Here is a 21363-nt window from a genome sequence, read left to right on the forward strand (position 1 = left end):
CTGTGTTCGCCAGAACTTATCCGGGAACCTGACAGATCTTGCTGTCCCCAAAAGGGGGTGAAATACCCATTACGTTGCAATAGCAGAAAGTCACTCTCAGCCGGAGACAAGACCCCGTCAGAAGTGCAGGATAGGATCACACGTTCGTACCCAGGTGCCCTGGGATCCCCAGAGCTTCCCTTCGGGCCGGACCTCTGCCGCCCTGACATAGGCAGCACTGATGGGAAAAGGGGACTGTAATTCTTTGAGAACATTTGAGAAATTGTGCCAGTTGTGCCTGAGCAACCAATTAATGGCAAGCGTGACTGTGCTTTGCCGTTTACCGGCGAGGGGCTAGAGGGGTGAATAAAACCCACTCTGTCTTAATTCTAAACACATGTTCCCAGGGTGTCACCGCTGTGTTGCTTGGAAGTGTGAGTCCTGCTTTCACAGTTGTTTCCTGGCTTCCAGAAAAGTTACAGAGTCGTGTTCTTTTCCCCTACCTCTGCTGGAAGAAAAAGCACTCCGGCCAGAGGGGTGAGGATTTGCTCAAAGCTCCTCACTTCTCGACAAAAACACATTCCAAACCTCTGGGCTCATGCTGACTTCAAAAGTGCAATGTGCCTCTAGGAATCTGTACCCCTTGTAGGGCAGCTCCACACAGGGGAGAGTGGATGGACAGAGGAAACCCTCGTGCAGCCAGAGCACAAATGCAGATTGTATCTTCCCGGGCCCGTCTTTTGCCTTAGTGCCCTCTTAACATCCAGCCCTACCCGAGAGGTCAGGTCTCTCACCAGTCGCCAGGAGAGCATAAATGTATCTCTGGCTGTTCTGAAGACTTTCTACAGGTTCACTGGACGACAGCCTGTCTTTATAGAGCACCTCAGAAACCCCAGGGAAGCTGCCTGTCAGTGTAGAAAGCCGGCCGTCCGCAGGGAGCCGTACGAAGGGAAGAATCCCGGGGTTTCCCCTGAAGCTGAACCAAAAGGACACAGGGTCTTTCACTGCAGCCCAAGACCATCCCAAAGTGAGAAGCTCGCGGTAGTTCAGTAGTAAATGTCTGCCCTTCCACTGTACGTAGCTCACCCGCCGGAACGCCTCGAGGTTTAATGGGACCAGTAAATGGTGAGTTAGAGACGCTGCTTCTGATTTTCATGTACTTCTGGGGCGGGGTGGGGCGGGGCGGGGGTTACTGCTGGCAACTAAACCACGTCACAGCGCGCTCTCAAGCCTTGAATTATATGCCATATCATGATTCAGAGATGTTAAAGTGTGTGTCTTACAACTGGCGGAGTACAGTAGGGGTTGGGTTCTGCCCCATGGCCACCCCTGACAAAGTCCGTGCAGTGATGGCGAAACGTATTGGTGGTGACACCATTGGTCTCTCCAGATAACTTTTGGTCGTCTCGTAGACTTTGAATCTCGGTGGCCCGTTTATAGCGTGTCATGCTCATCTTCTACTGGCTTGGCCTTACCAAGAAGTAGGTTTATTTTTCCCTCTTCCCTGACTCCAGAATGGGCATCACTGTTTCTACAATGTGGCCTCTCAGGGGAGCGGAGGGCCACCTCACGTCCGCGTACCCAGTTAGGTGGGGAGAAGAGCTCAGCACTGCCAGATCAGCAGACGCCAGCTCATTTACCTTTCTGTGTCCCAACTTCGTCCCCGCGAGAGACTGAGGCAGAGCTCTCGGACATCGGGAAGCCAGGAAATCGGTATTTTACCCAAAACATCAACTCTGCTTTGAGTGAAGACATCTGATAATGAGCCTTGGGTTCACTCTAGCAGCCCTCGCCGCTTTTGTCCTCTTCCTGACAGCTCCTCTTTCTAATCAGCTCTCTCAGAGCTCTTCAATCCACTCTGGGTACGAAGAAGCGGAAAGGAGAAAAACCTCCAGGCATCGCCAGAAAAGGAGCAGTGCTCGTTGTTGTAGAATAAAAAGATAATGGCCAATTTGTCAAGAAGTGTTGACAAGAAAGATAAAGTTGGAAGTAATTAACTGGCTGACATGCTGGGAGTGATGTGTCTGCCAATGGCTCCCTAAATCAGCCGGAGCCTTGGAAATGTGACAGCCATTCATCATTTTTACAGCGCGCCTCTGACGGGCCCCTGGGTTGGAAACCCGGCCGGCACAAATCGTGTGCTTTGACACTCCGGGGCTCTGCGGCCTCTCCGTGCCTTATGCCGGGTTGTGCCAGGGCACCTGGGCCCCGCGTCCAGCCAGGGGCTGCCTGGAGGTGATGTGTAAAATGGGACAGCCTTCCGGGCTTGTCACTGAGCGCTGTCTTCGTCTTCGGGGCTTGGATTCCCAGAGCGGGCCTTGCAGACTTCTGCCGGACAGATCACTTACTGCGCGTGCGAGAGCGCCGAATGTGTGCTCCTGAGCGGCGTGCCTGGAGGTCGGGAATCTAACGCGAGTGCTGCCCGCCCACCAGCCAAGAAGGTGCCCCCGTGAGACCGATCACAGGCCTGGGAGCCACAGGCAGGACGAAATGGTGGAGCTGTTTAAAAGTAATTGCCAAGACTGGATCGAGTGGGAAACGCCCGTGTTACGTGCAAAAGCAACATACAAAATTGTACGAATGCTCTGCTCACTGCTGTGTATAAAACACATACCTGTTTATGTAGAATATGCGTAGGTGAAAACAGTATTTTGAAAAGTGGTTGAATTGCAGTGGAGTTTAACAAGAAGATACACCTCCCCTCTCCAATCTTGGAAAGATAGGATTTTTTGTCTCCCCTGTCCCTAATCTGTCCCTAACACAGCTGTTGGTGTTCTTTTTTCCTCTTGACATCTCCCACTTTCTCACATGCAGGGTTAGCATGTCCTCCAAGTATCGTGACCGACACGCCATTTAAACTGTGACCGAAGGAAAGGGTGGAGACCAAGTAAGAGCTCTTTACCCTTAAGCCACTCTGGACTGAGACGTCGGGAACCCATTGACTGTCCAAGGCAGGCCGCTTCTTCCGCATCAAATCTTTTTTATCTGGATGCCCCAGGTGCCCTAGAACACCAGGGACACCGAATGTCCCAGCTTTGAAACCTTCTAATGAGGCCAGCCTCCTGTCTGTGAATATGTAAAAAAGGACTAAAGTGACTTTTCCTGAGTTCCTAGAGCAGAAAAGGGAAGTTTGACCCTGACAGAGCCACAGGTGCTATCGTCATCACCTGACCTAGCTGTCCGTGGGCGACGGAGGCCAACCAGCCTGCCTGTGCTTTCCTACTGCCTGAGTTTAAATCGTCCTCACAGCCTTTGTCCATGTCGCAGTTCAGATGGCCTCACGTGGCCTTCTGTCTTCACTTACCCTCTTCAGAAAGAGGCTGCCGCACCCTTGGGTTCCCCAGTCTACCCTGCTGCTCCCAGAGTCCCGGGGGAACTGCCTGATAAAGACACGGGGCCCGGCCGGCCGCAGATCTCCCTGGCTCTGTGCGGGGATCACGCTTGGCACACAGAGCTAAGCCTGGGTGCTGGGAGAAGGGACAGGGAATGGTCTGAAGCAGCTCTGCCTCTACAAGAGAAGCAGGAGGGACTGCTCGAGGTAGGTGGTAAGGATGCAAAGCCATGTCCCCCTTGGCCTCATCTTGGCTGGTCAGGAGCTCCTCGGTCGGACCTGCCAAGGTCCCCAGTCAGCTGTGTTGCATGTGTCCGCGGCCTGGCGCTAAGGGAATTCGGAGAATTCTTACTTGACTGGGCACCAAATAAAACACAGACTGTGGTCTGCACTAGAAATAGACAGGAGAAAGAAGGCCCGGAGCCATTTGGGAAACGAGTGCATAACGTTCTCCTAAATTCCTGATGGGAGCGCTAGGAAAGCCTAAGCGGTCCCCCAGATGTGACCGCAGATGCTCCTTATTTGACTGACTTTCCAACAGGCTTGGGCTGCGTCCTTTTTTTTTCTTAATTTTTTTTTAAATGTCTATTTTTGAGATAGATACAGACAGAGGACAAGCAGGGAAGGTGCAGAGAAGGAGGGAGACACAGAATCCGAAGCAGGCTCCGGGCTCCGAGCTGTCAGCGCAGAGCCCGACGCGGGGCTCGAACCCACGAACCGTGAGATCGTGACCTGAGCCGGAGTCGGACGACCAACCGACTGAGCCACCCAGACGCCCCTCGGGCTTTGTTCTTAATAGCCTGAAGGTCGCTGAGGCAGCGAGGCTAAGAGATGAGGTCAGTAACCAAAGGAGCCATCCCAGAAGGAATTAGTTATCAGGCCAAGCCACTTGGGATTTGACATCAATCCAGAAGCGTGGGGAGCAATGACTTTGAGAACGCTTTGGGATTTCTTCCCACGAGCCAAACCCTTTGAGGATTCTTCAGGTGGTAGGAGTGGCATTTGGATGCCAAGCCAGAGACCGTCTTACTGCTATGCTGTGGGTCAGCATTAAGACCCCGAGCAGCTAGTGACTTAGTGATTGACCCTTTCGGTCAGTTTCATCCTCGTGGGGCTGGTCATCACCTGCACGGGAAAAGCACTGAGGAGAAGCTCGAGAGGGAGAGCCGTGGAGACGCGAGCAGGCCCTCCCGCCAGCACTAGCTCTTCCGCCATCGCTCTTGACGGGGCATCTGCCGAGGCGGCGAGAGAATCTCCTTCACATCTGAGCCACTGGCCCTCCTGACCCGCTTCCCCTGCTTCTGGAGAAGAATTCTCAGATAGCAGGGAGAGAAGATACATGGTTTAAGGTGTTTGCCACGGAAGGCATGGAGGCACTCTTGTCTGGTCCTTGTTTGTTAATTTGGCGCAACTCTAGAAAGTGTCTCCCTCAATTGCCAAGAATTTTCCCAGTTTCTAGCTCTCGACTCCACTTCCCTTAATAAAAATTAAGTCTTGGGGTGGGGAATGAGTGAAAGTGAATGTCGGTAGAATTGCCTCTCCCCCTCTTGCTGTCCTACCTTGCTGTCTTCTTGTCTGTCTCTTCACGGGCTTTCTAACGCCGGGTTCAGTTGTGGGCTCCAGGATGATCGCGTGGACAGGGCATTTCTGTTTTGCTCTGTAGATTCGTGCCTGTAAGATCTCAACCGGCTGCTCCCACTGGAAGACAGAGCAGAATGCAGATAGACCCCTGCCGATTGGGCCTCCACCAGCTGGCAAAGCTCTGTGTTCTTGTGGCCTCAGCCCCTGTCGAGAGGAGACAGGAAATTCGTCAGCCTGTCCTTCTGCACTGTTCTCGTGGGCACGTTGCTGCCGCACCTCCACCTCTCTCAGCTTGTTTGTGGTCAGATCTTGTCACCTGGACTGATGTCCGTGGGGTCTGGTTTGTGTCGTTAAGCGCTTCTTTGTTGTGGGGTTTGGAACGGTTTGCCCTTTTCAGCCTCCAGCAGTAACACGGAGCGACTGAGGGGCACACAAGGGAGCGTTTATAGAACGGACGATAGAAAACTCCCAGCTCCCCATGAAACAAGAGTTCCTCATCAAGGGGGCTTTGAGTGAAGGTGATTTCTCCCCACGAGCCAAACATAGAGCCTCTCCCTTCAGTCTCATAAAACCACATCTGAGTTTTATTAAAAGGGGACTGTTTCAGGGCGCCTGGGTGGCTCAGTCGGTTGAGCGTCCCGACTTCGGCTCAGGTCATGATCTCACAGTCTGTGAGTTCGGGCCCCACATCGGGCTCTGTGCTGACAGCTCGGAGCCCGGAGCCTGCTTTGGATTCTATGTCTCCCTCTCCCTCTGCCCCCCGCCCCCTGCCCATGCTCTGTCTCTCTCTCTCTCTCTCTGTCAAAAATAAATAAACATTTTTAAAAAACATTTTTTTTTTTAAAGGGGACTGTTTCAGAGGACAGCCCTGTGTCACCCAAGTAGGCAGGGCACTTGACTGGGCACTTGACTACAGAGACTTAGGCAGCCCGCACTTTGTAGCCTGGACTGTGTCTGTAAGCCCAGCAGCCTCGAACACGCTGCCTTGGAAAAAGCCCACGGTGGCGACCTGGCTGGCTGTTTTGTCGGGAAGCGTCGAGGCATACCCGCAGCTTCTGGAAGGAAAGAGACGGGCTGGGAGCTTCGGGGTCAGAGGGGCGGTCAGCCACAGCGTCCATGAGGAAATTAAAACGAAAGCTTGGTAGGGCTGCTTTCTCCCGCGTGGCGGGTTATAGGGAGCACCCCCCACCCAGTGCTTGCTTTCATTCCTTGTACAAGCATTTATGCACGCCTGCTGATCCGAGAGGGGAAGGCTGAGGCGCTGTCCCTCCCGTTGCAGAGCTACAGTGCACTCTTAGTTATTAATTAAGATGCTCTTTATTTTTAAAATTTTTTTTAAGTTTACTTTTTTTTTTTTTTTTAATTTTTTTTTTTCAACGTTTATTTATTTTTGGGACAGAGAGAGACAGAGCATGAACGGGGGAGGGGCAGAGAGAGAGGGAGACACAGAATCGGAAACAGGCTCCAGGCTCCGAGCCATCAGCCCAGAGCCCGACGCGGGGCTCGAACTCACAGACCGCGAGATCGTGACCTGGCTGAAGTCGGACGCTTAACCGTCTGCGCCACCCAGGCGCCCCTTAAGTTTACTTATTTTGAGAGAAAGCACATGCATGCAGGCAAGGAGGAGCAGAGAGAGAGGAGAGTGAGAATCCCGGGCAGGCTCCGTGCAGTCAGTCAGAGCCCGACTCGGGGCTTGATCTCATGAACTGTGAGATCATGCGTGACCTGAGCCGAAATCAAGAGTCAGCCGCTCAACCGACTGAGCCATCTTAAGGCCCCAACTTAAGATCCTTTTTAGGGGCACCTGGGTGGCTCCGTTGGTTAAGCGTCCAGCTTCAGCTCAGGTCACGGTCTCGCGGTCGGTGAGTTCGAGCCCCGCATCGGGTGCTGTGCCGACAGCTCGGAGCCTGGAGCCTGTTGCAGATTCTGTGTCTCCCCCTCTCTCCGCCCCTCCCCTACTCATGGCCTGTCTCTCTCTGTCTCAGAAATAAATAAACGTTAAAAAACAATTTTTTAAGATCGTTTTTAATGGCACGGGAGCCTGTGACCTGGGCCACAGCTTGTTCGTGTGTAAAATGGGAATATTAGTATTAGTGCCTAGTTCATGAGATAACACATAAAAGCAGTAAGCCCCATGGCTGGTACATACAGTAAGCGCTCGGTAAATTTAGGTCTCTTTTCGTTGTTGTTCTGATACGTTGCCTCCCACAGTGGAATGCCAGAAGTCATGGCGGAAGGAGAAAAAATTAAGGTCCCAAACAAGATGACAGACTCTTGTATCACCAAGAGTTTTGTTTCCTTCCCTCACCAGAACCCCCTCTCCGCGTCCGCAGCTGCATTCTCCAGCAGCCTCGTGGCGTGCGCAGGAGACTCCATGGAAGGAAAGAAGAGGGAAGCGTAGTCAGGAAAATAAAGAGGGAACAGGGAGGAGAAAAGAATAAATGGGGATAGCGGCCGGTCAACTCAAAATATTTACTCTGAACGGTCGCCCGTAGGCGCACACAGTCTCCCCCTTTCCTTCAGGTCCTCAATCCAGAGACCAAGGATTTAATAAGAGATCCTTTCCTCAGGCTGATCCCGGTTATTTTTCATGGCTGTGTTTTAGTCCGTTTAGTCAAAGCTGTAATTTTTCAGTGATCATCCTTACTGTTGGACAGACTCTCAAGGTACAACCCCCAGTTTTCTGGCAGGTTCTAAAGTCCTGGTCGGTGGTTCCCCCAAGCGAGCCCAGCACCTCTGTCTGTATTCTACAGGTAGGGGACTTATTTGGACTTTCCCTTGAAGGAGTAGGGGCCATACGATGAGTTTTGGGGTGGGGGGGGTTGTTTTTAATTTGCAAAGCTAAGTCAGTCTCTCCATTGATGAGGGATATCAAAGCCATAGCAATATTAAGGTAAAATTCGTATTTCTCCTCTGGTTCCTAGTCGTTATTACTTCCTGATTTTGATCAGCTTGTTGTAAAGCTTTCCTTTTTAGGCATAATGAGTGGGAGAATGGGGTGGGAAGAGGCTTTTGCTTGCTTCCGTTTTTGTGTTGGCTTTGTCCCAAGTGAGGCAAACTTTGGCAATGTTTGTAATTTGCTCTTGAAAATAGCATATGCTCCAGAACGCAAGATCGGAAGACATTTATTGGAACTCCTGGATTTTTATGTGTGATTCTTAGAGTTAACTTCTTTTGCTTTAGGCAAGGAACACATTGTCTTCCTCACCAGAGTAGTTAATATCTCTGCTATGGTCATCCCAGAATCCACACTGGAACCAAAAAGAATATACAGACTATGTAATTATATGTATTTACATATGGCATATTACATGTTTCATGATAGAAGATACGTTGGCTTTTTTTTTTTTTTTTCCATGTCTTCTTAAGCTTCCAAAATCTGTGTTTGGGTTCAGGGAACTAGGTAATCACAAAGCTGTATGGATACAGCTAAGAGTGATAGTAATATAATTCACCTAACCCTGTGTGAGTGAGCTTATTAGAAAAACTCACATGGGGGGGGGGCGCCTGGGTGGCGCAGTCGGTTAAGCGTCCGACTTCAGCCAGGTCACGATCTCGCGGTCCGTGAGTTTGAGTCCGCGTCAGGCTCTGGGCTGATGATGGCTCGGAGCCTGGAGCCTGTTTCCGATTCTGTGTCTCCCTCTCTCTCTGCCCCTCCCCCGTTCATGCTCTGTCTCTCTCTGTCCCAAAAATAAATAAACGTTGAAAAAAAAAATTAAAAAAAAAAAAAACTCACATGGGGTGCCTGGCTGGCTCCATTGGTAGAGTATGTGACTCTTGATCTTGGGGTGGTGAGTTCAAGCCCCACATTGGGCATAGAGCTTACTTAAAAAAAAATAAACAGGGGCACTGAGTAGCTTAGTCAGTTGAGCAGCCATCGCTTGATTTCGGCCCAGGTCACGCATGATCTCATAGTTCATGAGATCAAGCCCCGAGTCAGGCTGTGTGCTGACAGCATGGAGCCTGCCTGGGATTCTCTCTCCCCTCTCTCTCTGCTCCTGACCCACTCTCACTCTCTTTCTTCTCTCTCAAACTAAGTAAATAAACTTAAAAAAATTGTTTAAGTAAATATATACATACATTCATATATACACAAAAATTTTTTTTTAAATCTCATAGGACTTCTGGAAAGAAACCGTGGTGTTATCGCTTCTCTTTGAATGTTTCTGAGTCCTGCAGTGGACTGACTTATATGGAGAACCTTCTGGCTCATTGCTTAGGAGCAGCACAGAAGTGCCGGTGGGTCTGCCCAGTAGATGCCACCTGAGGTCACCTGTCTGCTGTAAATAAAGGAGAGAGACATCTGTATGGTGACTCTCCCCTCCAGTTGCAGGGCCTAGAGCCTGGGCACCCTACTCAAATAGTTGTCTTCAGGATGAGTTGATGATTTCTTAGTGCTGGCTCGAGGCTCAACCTTAGATGAGTGTTTTTTCTGTACACAAGCATACAGCTATGTTTCTAGCAACCTTTATTCTTAGACAAAACCAAATGAGGGGAGGAGCATTTACCAGGATCTGCTTAGTAATTTCATACCCATTATTTCATTTTGTTCCCTGAGGAAGCTTGAAAGGAGTGGTATTAGGCCCATTTTATAGATGAGAAGCTTAAAACTCAAAAAAGGGAACTTGCTTATGGTCGTACAGCTTATAGGTGGCAGGATTGGACCTCCAGAAATGTAAACCCAAACTCTCTGACTCCAAATCCAACGCGGCCCCCCTCCCCCCTCCCCATCCTCACCTTAACAAAGGAGAGTCATAACATTGCTTCAGATCATATGGAGACTCTCCCCATTCATTGTGGGCCTCGGGGAACATTGCTACCCTTTCAGCCCTGAGTCTCCCCAGGAGTGAAACAAGACTGGTAATACCTTTCCTTTCCACTCTCTCAGGGATGCATGAGGTTAAAGCAGTGATAGGTTGGAAAGATGATCTGAAATGTGCTTTGTAAACATGAGGCATTAGGTTATTACTTTCACAAATGTTAACCTCTCTAGTTTGACAGATTGTGGGCAGTTCCCTCTTGGTTTTATTGGAATAAATGTGGTGGAATTTGAATTTTTAAAAATAATATTTTTACCAGCAATCTCTTGCCGTATTATTACCACATTCCACCCAAATCCTGGAGTTTCCCAAAACCACTTAAAAATTAATTCTAGTCAAGTAGACAGTTTGTACTTAGGGCAATAAACTGGATCCCTTGCTCGTTAAACAGTCTAGACTCCCAAGTTGGACTGACATCGTTTGCTCCCCACCCGTGAACAGAGAAAGAAACTGCTGTCCTATGAGTTTCTCAGGCCTGCTTCGTCCCTCGTTTCCGTCCTTCTGTAACTCCAGCTGACGTTCAGTGTTGGCTTAGTTTCCGTTTCCCCTTTCGTGTACGTTCCCGTCGGAACAAGGGTCTCGGCCCTGCTGCTGTCCAACTTCCGGGGCCTCTCTACAGCCTCCCTGGTTAGCCAGCGCCAGGCACCCACCGCCAGCCTACCGCCTAGTTGTCCCGACACGTCACAGTCCCCCAGTCGGTCCCAGTGGCCACATGCTGCCCCCAGATGACAGCAGAGTAGCGTGTCGTTAGTGAAAAGCATCGTTCTGCCAGGCATGTGACCCTGGATGAGGTCCCTGGCTGCCCACTGCAGAGGGAGGGGGTGGTCCTCGAAGAGGGACTAAGGAAGCGTCCGTCTTGGAAGGAAATGGGCTATCGGGGGAGCAGTCAAGATGGTCGCACAGCCACAGTCCCTGGGGTGCTCTGTCATCAGCGTGGATGACCCAGCCTCCGTGCCACTTCTGTGTCACCCACAGAGCCTGATGGTTTTTATTGACTTGGATCATTCTGATTCCTGGAGGCAACTGATGAGCGGAAGTAAGAGGTCAAAGTTCAGAGGGACCTCATCTGGTCGTGTCCAACGACAGGGCCAAATATGGACCCAGGGCTTCTAGTTTTTAGAAAACAGACACAAGGTGCCTGACTGACAGTATCTGAGAGGAAGCCAGTCCGTGCTGGTTGGAGAAAGGGCCCCAGAGCCGGTGAGGCTTCCTGTCTACCAGACGCTGCCCCCTCAAAACCAGGAGTGTGGGGTCGAGATGAAATCGTTCCTTAGAAGAAGTCATTCAGACTGAGCTTGCTGGGTGGTAACAGACAGTCACCTTCTCTGCAAGACATGTCTCCAGTGGGCTGGTGAGCCATCTACCCGCCACGACCCCCACGCCTCCTACTCTCTGACATGTTGAGTGTAACCCCTTCTTCCTTTTGTCTCCCCAGCATTAATAATAAGCTACAACAGCCAGAGGCAGCTGCCGGGGTATTAGAATATGCCATGAAACACTTCGGAGAGCTGGTAAGTGCAGAGACCTGGCTAGGGAGGCACTCAGCCACCTCCTGGAGGAAGTTACTTTCCTGTTCTTTTCCCAATTGCTGACATCTGACTTTGCTGTACCGTAAGGATGAAGGAGACAGCGGCTGTATGGATTACATTCAAATTGAATATAGGTCGGGAGGACGGAACCTGATATATAGTAATAGCTGGTGTGCATCAGCCTCTTGGCACATGCCCGACCCTTCGCCGCGTACTTTGTGTACACCATCTCATTCGGTCCTCACGACAGCCCGATGAGTAGAGGTGCAATCGTGACCCCATCCTACAGGAAGGGAGCCGGTGGTCCCAGCAGAACAGCAACCTCACCTGATCTGACAGCGAATCACTGGCCGAGCCAGGACTTGAACCCAGGCAGTCTGGCATCATCCATTTAACCCTGACCTGAGTTATTTTGTGTCATCTGTGGCGGCTGGCATCGCCACCAGCCCACGATTAACGCTCAGTACATACCTCAGAAGAAACCATGGCCAGTGCTCCAGAAAAAAATGTACTATAATTTATACCTCCTGTTAAGGAATTGTTCCATTTCATTATTGCTCACATAGCTTCTTCTCTCCTGCCATCTTTGCCTTATCAATATTAAAATGTTTCCATTACCCTCTGTGGTCCGGGGAGGGTGCTTTGGTAACTACCTAACCATATATAAAGCATTGACTTAATCAACTCGGCATTGACTTCCGGGAAGGTCAAGATGTTCCGGGTCCGTGCATTTGATGAGGAACCTTTTGTTAGTCGCGTGGGTCACTTACTCAGGTTTGCCGTAATCAAGAGCCCAGTGTGTTAGAGTGAAGAAACCCATGGCCGCTTCATAGGCTTTTGCCTCACACAGGGGCCAGTCAATTGGACTGGAACTTTCCAGGGAGTATTTTGCCATCTTGAGCACCTGTCTGTAACTAGACCAAGACAGCATCTGTCCAGATGACAGGACAGAAGGGACAACATCTCTACCTTTGCCTCAATCCTTGATTGCAGAGGGGGCACTTAACGTAGTCTCTCAAAGACATTCATTCTCCTCCTTTGCTCTCCCTAGAGCTTGGGCCGCAGTAAGGGCGATAGAAACGAAGCTCCCATGACCATCTGGCATTCGGGTGACCTGCCAGCAGCTAGCTAATACCCAGCGGCTCAGAGCGCCAGCCTTAAGTGCAAGTTCCTCTGTCTCCAGGTTCTAAAGGTGGCCATTAGGTCCAGGATTGTTGCTAAACCCGTGGTGGATTTTCTGTTATATTTAGGGAGCTGAAGCGTATTAAGCCTGACAATGGTTTGGCTTTTCTTGGCAGAACCTGTGCGCTTTCTCAGCACAATTTATGTAACAGCAATCTCATTAGAATTCCGTGTGATTCATTGCTTAAACCTTATAGTTTCTGCAATCTATTGCAATTCAAAATATCCTGCCCCCTGCCTGACCTGCTCCATATGCCGCTGCCTCTGCTTTCTGCTTGTCTGCGCCTAGCGTGTGCCATCCGCTGGTCACCGGCCCCCTTCCTCTTTCCCGCTGGGGTAGAAATCATTTACTTCCCAATGAAGTTTAAGTAGTTTTCCCTTCTGCAGAGCCAGACAGGCCGGTTTGGGTGAACCCTCCTGTGCACCGACACAGGGCAGAGGGCTGTCGGGCAGCGGAATTCGTGCAGGGGCGGCCGAGGGGATCGGCTGTGCCAAGAACCGCCGAGGGGAAGCCGGCACGAGTTAACGACTGAAAATAGAAATGACCTCCTTACGGAGGTTCGAGAAGAAAAGGTCCTTTCAGAGAGCTTAGCAGAGTAGCGGTCGGCTACTCAAATAACACCACTCAAATAAGACTTTGATTCAGAAAGGAAAGGAGCACAATGGGGGGACGCGCGGGTGGGCCCTGGATCGTATCGTACAGAATCCGCTGCAGACTCCTCTTGTTGTTAGAGAAATCCCTGAAGAGCCACTGCCCTGGCCTGTAGAGAAGGAGCCGTTCACTAAGCTGGTGAGGAAGAAGCCCAGAAGACAGGCTGAGGTGGAGGGCGGCGGGGGGGGGGGGGGGTGGGGGGGGTGGGGGCTGCTGCAGGCAAAGACGTCTCGGGAAGCGGTGTGTCCCCTGACCATTTGGAGAGCCGGAGTCTGCCCCTTTTAGCCTGTGGCCCCTCTTCCTCACGTGGCCAGCTCTGAATTTCAGCGTGGCACACCATCTGCCTGGGTAATGGAAACCATCCTCTGGCCCCCGACACTGGCAGACCTGCCAGGCGCTGAGCAGGAGGGAACATTGGATGCAGGAGTCGAAGAAGGGAGGAAAGGTTTTCCAAAGAATTTTAAGTGGTGGCGCTCTATCGTATGTTAAATCAGTATTTCCTGAAAGTTTAAAAACGCATTAAGAAATGCAGAGAATCAGGAGCTTTTAAAAATTCGAGTTATTTTCCTCCAGCAAATGTGCAAGTATGCCTGGTCTTTCCGGCCCCATCAGGAAAGCAGCCCCCGGTCCGGTGGCCCGCGGCCCGCACTCCAGCGGACCGAGGCCTTGGCATCCTTGCAGGAGCTCTGGTCGGGGCCTCCTGCTGTCCCAAAGGATCTCCCCTGTCATCGCATCCCCACCTGCCGGGGCTCTGGTGGCCCCTGCGTCTGGGCAGGACGTGACGGGGCACGGGGACATGGCCCGCCTTCTGCTGTCAGGTTATCACAGGGTCACTCCATCAGTATGCCAAGGCACCTGTGTTCGCACCGCCACCCAAGCTGCCTCCAGATATGCTGAAGTTCTTTTCCACCAAAGCCAGGACATACGGTGACGGGGGAAGCATCTAGCACCTTAGGAAAGGCAGCATAGAGTTTAAAACGTGCAATTTTAATTTGCTCTCCAGCTCTCCATGCGCACAGCAGTCTTCTCTCTTTCCCACCTGGCAGGAGATCCAGGCCACCTGGTACGAGAAGCTGCACGAGTGGGAAGATGCGCTCGTGGCCTACGACAAGAAGATGGACACCAACAAGGACGACCCAGAGCTCATGCTGGGTCGCATGCGCTGCCTCGAGGCCTTGGGGGAATGGTGAGCCGCCGGGGACGTCCTCTCTGGGGTTTCGGATTTGGAGGGCTTCCCCCATGCAGAGTTCTCACCCAAGACACTCCTCTTTGTTTCACTGGGCATCTTCCCGGGGATCATCTAGACCTTGGGTGTTTGGAGGGTTTTTTTCAGACCTAGACTTTGTAAGTCCTCGAGGACGGGGCGGGCTTGGGTGAGCTGCTAGGATCTACACCTGCTCCTTCCCGTCTGCCTCTTGACCTTGACTATGCAGACCTCACGTTCTTACTGTGCAGCCTTTTCTTTATTAGTTCTTGCTAATGATTTTGGAAGAGAAGAACGAGTTACCGCCCTCTTCAGATGCTTCATCTATATTGAAGGCTTACTACGTGCCCGGCACTCTGCCAGGCCCCAGACATAAAAGAGGCACAGAAAGTAAGGCCTCCCTCCATCAGGAGGCTCGTGAGACAAGCATATCGCAGATAGTCATTAAAGCCGGAGAGTACAGTGACGGTGGTCTGAGCAGACGACTTTAACCACCGGAGGGAGCAGGATGGCCTTGCCCTGCCCCCTGAAGGGAGGACTAAGACTGGGGGACACTGAAGGGGAATGGGGAGTTTAGCTGCAAACACTTGCCGAGGTCTTGGTCTGGGGATTTTTGGGGGGACATTGAAGGAAAAATGGTCCCTATTCTGTTTCCCAGCATCTAGTGCAGGTTTAAAAAAAATTTTTTTAATGTTTTTATTCATTTTTGAAGGAGAGAGAGAGAGACAGACAGACAGACAGACAGAGCATGAGCGGGGAAGGAGCAGAGAGAGAGGGAGACACAGAATCCAAAGCAGGCTCCAGGCGCTGAGCTGTCAGCACAGAGCCCGATTCGGGGCTCTAACCCATGAACTGTGAGATCATGACCTGAGCTGAAGCCAGATGCTCAACCGGCTGAGCCACCCAGGCGCCCCTGTGTGCAGTTTTTTTAAATAGTTGGAACAAAAGGCCACAGTACAGTGGTGAAATGCTATTTTTTTTAATGTTTATTTCTTATTTTGAGAGAGGGAGAGAGAGAGAGAATCCCAAGCAGGCTCCGCACTCTCAGCACAGAGTCCGATGTGGTGCTCAATCTCACGAACCGTGAGATCACAACCTGAGCCGAAATCAAGAGTCAGACACTGAACCGACTGAGCCCCCCAGGCATCACAATGCTGAAATACTGTAACAATAGTTTTAAATAGTTGAAATGCCATGCTGCTTCCCCACGAGTGGATTATCCAGACTTTCTCTGAGACAGGAGACCGGAGGACCCCTATGTACCCATTCAGCCAGTAATTACTGAGCACCTATTCATGGCCAGTGTCTGTGCCAGGTCCCAAGGACGCAGCAGCGAACCAGGCGACACAGCCCCTGCCTTCCCAGAGCTCACAGGCCAGGTAACTGGGCTGCAGTAGTACAGAGTGAATACAGTAAAAAAGAGGAAGTGTAGGGGGCTGTGGGAAATAGAAGGGGCCCTAATCCAGGCGTAGAAGCGTTTGGAAGGCTTCCAGGAGGAAGTGATACCTACCTTGAACGTGTGTAGTGAGGAGTGAACACAGTATGTTCAGTGTTCTGAAAGTTCAGTGTGGCTCGGAGGGTCAAGTGTGATGTGGAGAGGTAACAGGGGAGGCAGAAGAGGTCGCCAGGGGCCAGGTGGCGTGGGGTGGATACCACGTGAGGAATTAAGGCTACTGACCAGCCCTCCGAGGAGTTGGAGGGCCGTGACTGGCAGGTTTGCATTATACACAGAACGTTTCAGAGCAAATTAAGAGAGTGGATCGAAGGGAGACCAGAGAAGGGTTGGAAGGGTCTGTTCAGAGGCCACCCAAGGGGAGAAGGGGGAGAGGGAGGGGGCTGGATCCCAAGGTGTTTAGGAGGCGGTGTTGACAGGATTTGGAGTCTCATTAGGTGTGGAAGTGAGGACGGAAGAAATTACGGTTTTAGCTTCCAGAATAAAGGGAAGCTGGAACACCCCCAGAGCTCCTCAGAGGTCAGATCAACCCAAAGCCTGAGGTTTCCCTGAAACCAGGCCTCCAAGGAGCCGTCTGGGGGAAGTTCCACAGGCCCGCACCCTCGCATTTGGATCTGCATTGGCAGCCTCTGTCCCTGAAGGACGTTTTTTGTTTTGTTTTGTTTTGTTTTGTTTTGTTTTAGTCTACGTTCTTGTAATCCGTTTTTATTTTTAAAGCATTGTATTTTTGAAAAGGTAAAATCCACCATGGTACAGAATCCACTAGTACAAAACAGTGACGGAGCTGTGCAAACCAAGTCTTCTCCCCGTCCCGCAGCCACCCAGACCCGCAGGCGCCGAGGCCGGGTCCTTGTGGAGACTCCCGGTGACGGTCCGCGTCGGTGCACCATGTACATTATGATGGCGAATTCTGCACACCTCTCTGCACCTTGTTTTTTCACTTAACGCGTGTAAGCCACTCTCCCGTCACTCCCTGAAGTGCTGTCTCGTTTTCTCGAGGGCCTCACGGTATTCCATTTTGTCATTATTAGGAAATCTCAGTCTGTCTAAATAGGCAAATTTAGATTGTTCTGCAATGTTAATACCTTGGGCAGTTTAAAGAACATTATTGGAGAAAAATCAAAGGAAGTCTTCTAAGAAGAACGCAGAAAGCTCTCCCACTACACACTTTCTGTACCTAATTATAGATATTCTTTGGCAAACGATGGCTATTTTTACTTCTTAATATAAAGTTATTACTGTATTCCTAAGACAAAAGATCTAATTGTACTGCATGAAAATTTAATGTCAATGATTTTAGCCTTAGGCATTGGATCACATATATGCAGATAATAGTCTAAAATTGCTTGAAATTGGTTTGTCTGGTTTAACCATTATTAGGGAGATTGAAATGTTATTATTTATTTCCATAATTAGCATTCTCCTAATGAGTCGTTCACCTCAATAAATGAGGAAGCATAGCCTATCAAATCTGCCTCATTAGTTTGTACAACTAAGGTTTTTTTTGTTTTTCATGTCCGACAGGTATCCAAAACTGCTGTAGCCACTAGCCAAGTGTGGCTATTTAAAATTAAATAAAATTAATGATTCAAGTCACACTGGTCACATTTCAAGTACTCAGCCACATGCAGCTGATGGCTGGTGCATTGGACAGTGCAGATCGAGAACATTTCCATCACTCTAGAAACCTTCTATTGGACGGTACTGATCTAAAGCAAGAGTAGTATGTTGAAAACTAGCACGTTATTTCAAAAACAATTTTTTCCACTTTCAAATTGGTTATCATACAACCATGCTATTAAGAGAAAGATTAAAAAAAAAAAAAAAAGGTGTAAACATTCTTAAAATTCAACTCTAACCAATCAATTCCTAAAATGTTTTAGCGTCTCCATTTTGCCCTTGAATTTATATGTAAGTGTCACAGCCTAGCGTCCAAGTCTTTTGTGTTGTGACCCCAGCCCGTTTCTCAGTGAACTTTACCTCCTAATCCGAGCTCTGGCCAAACCTTGCCCTTCAGACTCCACAGAACTTGTTTCCCTTGCGTTTGTCGATTCAGTTCCCTGAAGTGTACCCACTTCCTCCTCTGCTCCTTTTTCCACTTTTTGAAACTCTGCCCCCCTTTCAAAGTCCATCCGTACTGTTTCTACCTCCTCAAGACCGTTTCCAGCCCCCTTCTCACTTAGGAATTCGAGACGAGCACTTTCTTACGTTGGGTATGTAGGGGTAGCTTGGATATATTGAAGAGGCTTTCGTTGTGATTCTGTCCAGTCCCCTGTGACACTCGGGGAAGTTGACACAGCCTGCCTGCGGGGTCCCAAGAGCTAAGTGATCCAGGTCTCCTGCCGTGGCGGGGCTGGGTCCCATTTGCCTCTGCTCTCTTGGATTCGTTCCAGTTCCACAATTACCTATAAAGTGTAAATTGCTGGTGATGCTGACAAGGGGATTTAGGAACGCGGCCGGCTGAAAGAGATTTTAAAAAGAGATGAATGAAGCAGAATCCTTTTCCTGATCACCTGCAGGGTTCTCACATGGTTTGTTCGGTCAGTTCTATCGAGCGTGCGATTTCTAAGCAGCTTTCGCTTCGAGTATGTATCCTGAACACGCCCGCAGAGGCGGCGTCAGCAGTGACCAGGGGTTACCAGTGAGCTAAGAACCTACCCCTTCCCCTTGCTCGTCTGCCCCAGGAAGCTAAGTGCAAGAGCTAGTCCCCCCAGCCCAGCCCCATGGCACACACAGCCACACCTGCTGCCAGGGTGAGTGTGAGTAAGCCCCCTCCCTAACTACTCCTTCCCAGGCCCTTGGGTCCTAGAGAACAGATTGCTCAGGAGCAAGATCAGAGGCCGTCAGCCACTTAGGTGTTCAAATGAAAGAACACTTTCCGAGCTTTCTGCCCCTGTGCTCAGTGGGAAGGTCAAAGTCTTGGAGGACAGGCGTTTTACCCAGTTCTCCCTGGAGTGCCGTGAGAGGTACCAGAAAAGAGATCGTACTGTTTGCCCCCCACACAGACTCATATTTTCTTATGTATTTGATTTTGTTCTCCCCTTGCCTTTGAGCGTTAAGATTCAGTGTATTCTGCATTTTTGTTTGTGACAAATGCTGATGGGAGAGGAACCCCCCTCTGTGTGTGCTGGCAGCTATTAACACGGCCACGGGTTGGAGGCGGTGCCCATGTCTGCCGTCGGGGGCCGCTGCTCCCTGCTGTGTCTTTTCAGGTAACAGTTCGTGGTGTTTCACACTGAACTCGCTCCCTGCCTCTAGATGAAAGGCACAGCTGGGTCTGCAGACCTACGGCACAGAGCTGGGTGGTCCTGACAAGACTGGAGGGTGCTGAGTTGCCTGTGGCCCCCAGCTATACAGATTTGAAATCTAGGGTTAGAAGAACTGTTCAGAGATCAGGCAGCTTCCTCCCCGACGTCTAGGCAGGACCCCAACAAAAATCTGCCGCTGAGTCCGTGATTCTCAGACACGGGGCCGCAGTGTCAGTACCACCTAGAAACTTGTTAGACATGGACCTTCTTAGGCCCCAGTGCACGCCTCCTGAGTCAGGCTCGGGGAGTGACGCCCACCAATCTATTTGAAGGAGCCTCCGGGGGATTGTGATGCACAGACAGTTTGAGAACTGCTGCTCAAAGGTCGCCCCTTGCAGGGCCCAGTGGTGAAGGTTTTGGGGGTGGATGGCAGGAAGCCAACAGCGACCTCCATCCTGCTCCCGTCACCGAGCTTCAGTGAGTGCCTAGGGCACGGAGGCGGCCCACTCCCCTTCCTCCTCTTTTTGATCCTAGCTGTGTACTGAACTAGAATGTCGTGGCCCCAGCTCTCTTGATCGTGCGCCAGAGAAGTTAATGACGGCTGTGCCACTGTGCTGGATCACAGCCCTGAGCAGTTGTCCTAGCTGTGGTCGCTAGTCCGCTTCTCGGTGAGCTCAGCCTAGAGCCCTTCAGAACTGACTGGCTTCAGCATCCTTTACCACACACCGTGTAGCTCGTGTCCCACACAGCTTCTGATCTGGGCCACTTGGAACTTGTACCTTTTCTCTTGACTCCACTGCCAAGACCAAGTTAGAACATCCTAAAAAAAAAAAAAAAAAAAAAAAAATGCTGCAGCGTCTCTTTTGGAAAGCGTGAAGGATTAGAGTCTCCTAGCTGAGTCTTGAAGCTGACAGGAAAACAGAGGGTCCTGTCCGCCCACCAGCAAGGTTTGACATCCATTCATTCAGGAGGGGAACATGGGAAGGCAACGGTGTCAGGAGTCAACGGGACGTCTCGCTTCTCGAGAGGCCTTCTGCCCTCTTGGTGGATTGAAGTCTCTTGAGCACCATTCAGATCTCGGTATCTCATAGGCCTTCCCCACGCGAACGGCAGTTGTATAAAATCCGGGAACGAGCATCTGGGTTTCTGGTGGGCGTGACCACGGTTGAGCCTTCTTTGTCCTGTGCTGATGGATTTCAGTTGCGTCTCATTTCAGACCGCAGCCGTTTGTATCACACTTTCAAGAGCCCGTTCTCCCTAAACCTTTGAGCCCAAGATGAATGTCCAGATGTCGCTGTGTCTCTTCAGATTGCTTTCTCTGTAGGCCCGCTAAGGGAAAAGAGCCCAAAATTCACTGGCCTAGGAAAGAAGCTACTTAGTATTTATGAAGGGGGCGGGATGCCCAGGACCTCTCCGATCCCAGAGTTAGACACAGTCCCCAGCCTCGATAAAGTCATCCGCTGACAAATGGTGAGCCACCAGGCCGTAGAAAGAAGTCACCGACCACTAATCCTATATCTTAGGACCCAGTCAAGGGTGCTTTTTATTTGAAGGCTCCCGGTTCACGGCAGGCCCCAGCTCACCCAGGGGGCCAGAGAGGACGACGCACAGGTTGTGGAAGTGGTTTCGGGTAACACAGCTGTCTGGTTCTCTTCCTTCAGGGGGCAGCTCCACCAGCAGTGCTGTGAGAAGTGGACCCTGGTTAACGATGAGACCCAAGCCAAGATGGCCCGGATGGCCGCTGCAGCTGCCTGGGGCTTAGGTGAGGCTTCCCTCCCAGGCACCCCTGTCAGGGCAGGGAGGGGGTGGCTGGGGGCCCGCATTCAAAAATCAAGGCAGCTGTGGTTACAGGTAGAAACGCGAGGTCCACAGAAGTGTCAAAGAGCCTGTACCCACGTCTGTCTCTCCCACCCGTCCCTTCTACCTGATGACCGTGACTGACTTGGTAGACATGGGTAAAAATGGCCCTCACCAGGGAAGCCAAGAAAACCAGCCAGCCAGCATCAAAACTGACATATTTAGTGAGGTTTTGTTTATTCTAAACAAATTACTGGTTTATTTTTCTCTCTTACGAATGATTAATCTAGAAGTAGAAATTTCCAACCCAGTGTCTGGCTCCATTGCCATTAGCCTCTCTCCATATCTTCCGCTTTGCGTGGGACCTCCATTTTCAAGTCCACCTCATGATCCAGGATGGCTGCTGGAGCTCCACCCATCATGTCTTTACCCCTAGCAGGAATAAAGAGAGAAGACAGCTGTCTGTCTCCTTTTATTTCTTAACTGTTATTCTAGAACTTTCCTAACACATATAAAAGTGAAGAGAATAGTATAACGAACTCCCATATGCCCTCACCTTCTCCAGCACTTATAAACATTTTCACAGT

General features: G+C 50.6%; 1 protein-coding gene across 2 annotated transcripts in view; it reads left to right on the plus strand.

Annotated features, from left to right (window-relative positions):
• MTOR (mechanistic target of rapamycin kinase) overlaps positions 1–21363 on the plus strand; it is a 135336-nt gene that overhangs the window by 80128 nt on the left and 33845 nt on the right. For both annotated transcript variants that reach the window (XM_047870834.1, XM_047870835.1), the window contains exons 29-31: positions 11147–11222; positions 14121–14260; positions 20641–20741. In XM_047870834.1, coding sequence (XP_047726790.1) covers positions 11147–11222; positions 14121–14260; positions 20641–20741 — 317 coding nt within the window. The remainder of the gene's footprint in view (positions 1–11146; positions 11223–14120; positions 14261–20640; positions 20742–21363) is intronic.

The sequence above is a fragment of the Prionailurus viverrinus genome, chromosome C1 (genome assembly GCF_022837055.1).
Source record: "Prionailurus viverrinus isolate Anna chromosome C1, UM_Priviv_1.0, whole genome shotgun sequence".
NCBI lineage: Eukaryota > Metazoa > Chordata > Mammalia > Carnivora > Felidae > Prionailurus > Prionailurus viverrinus.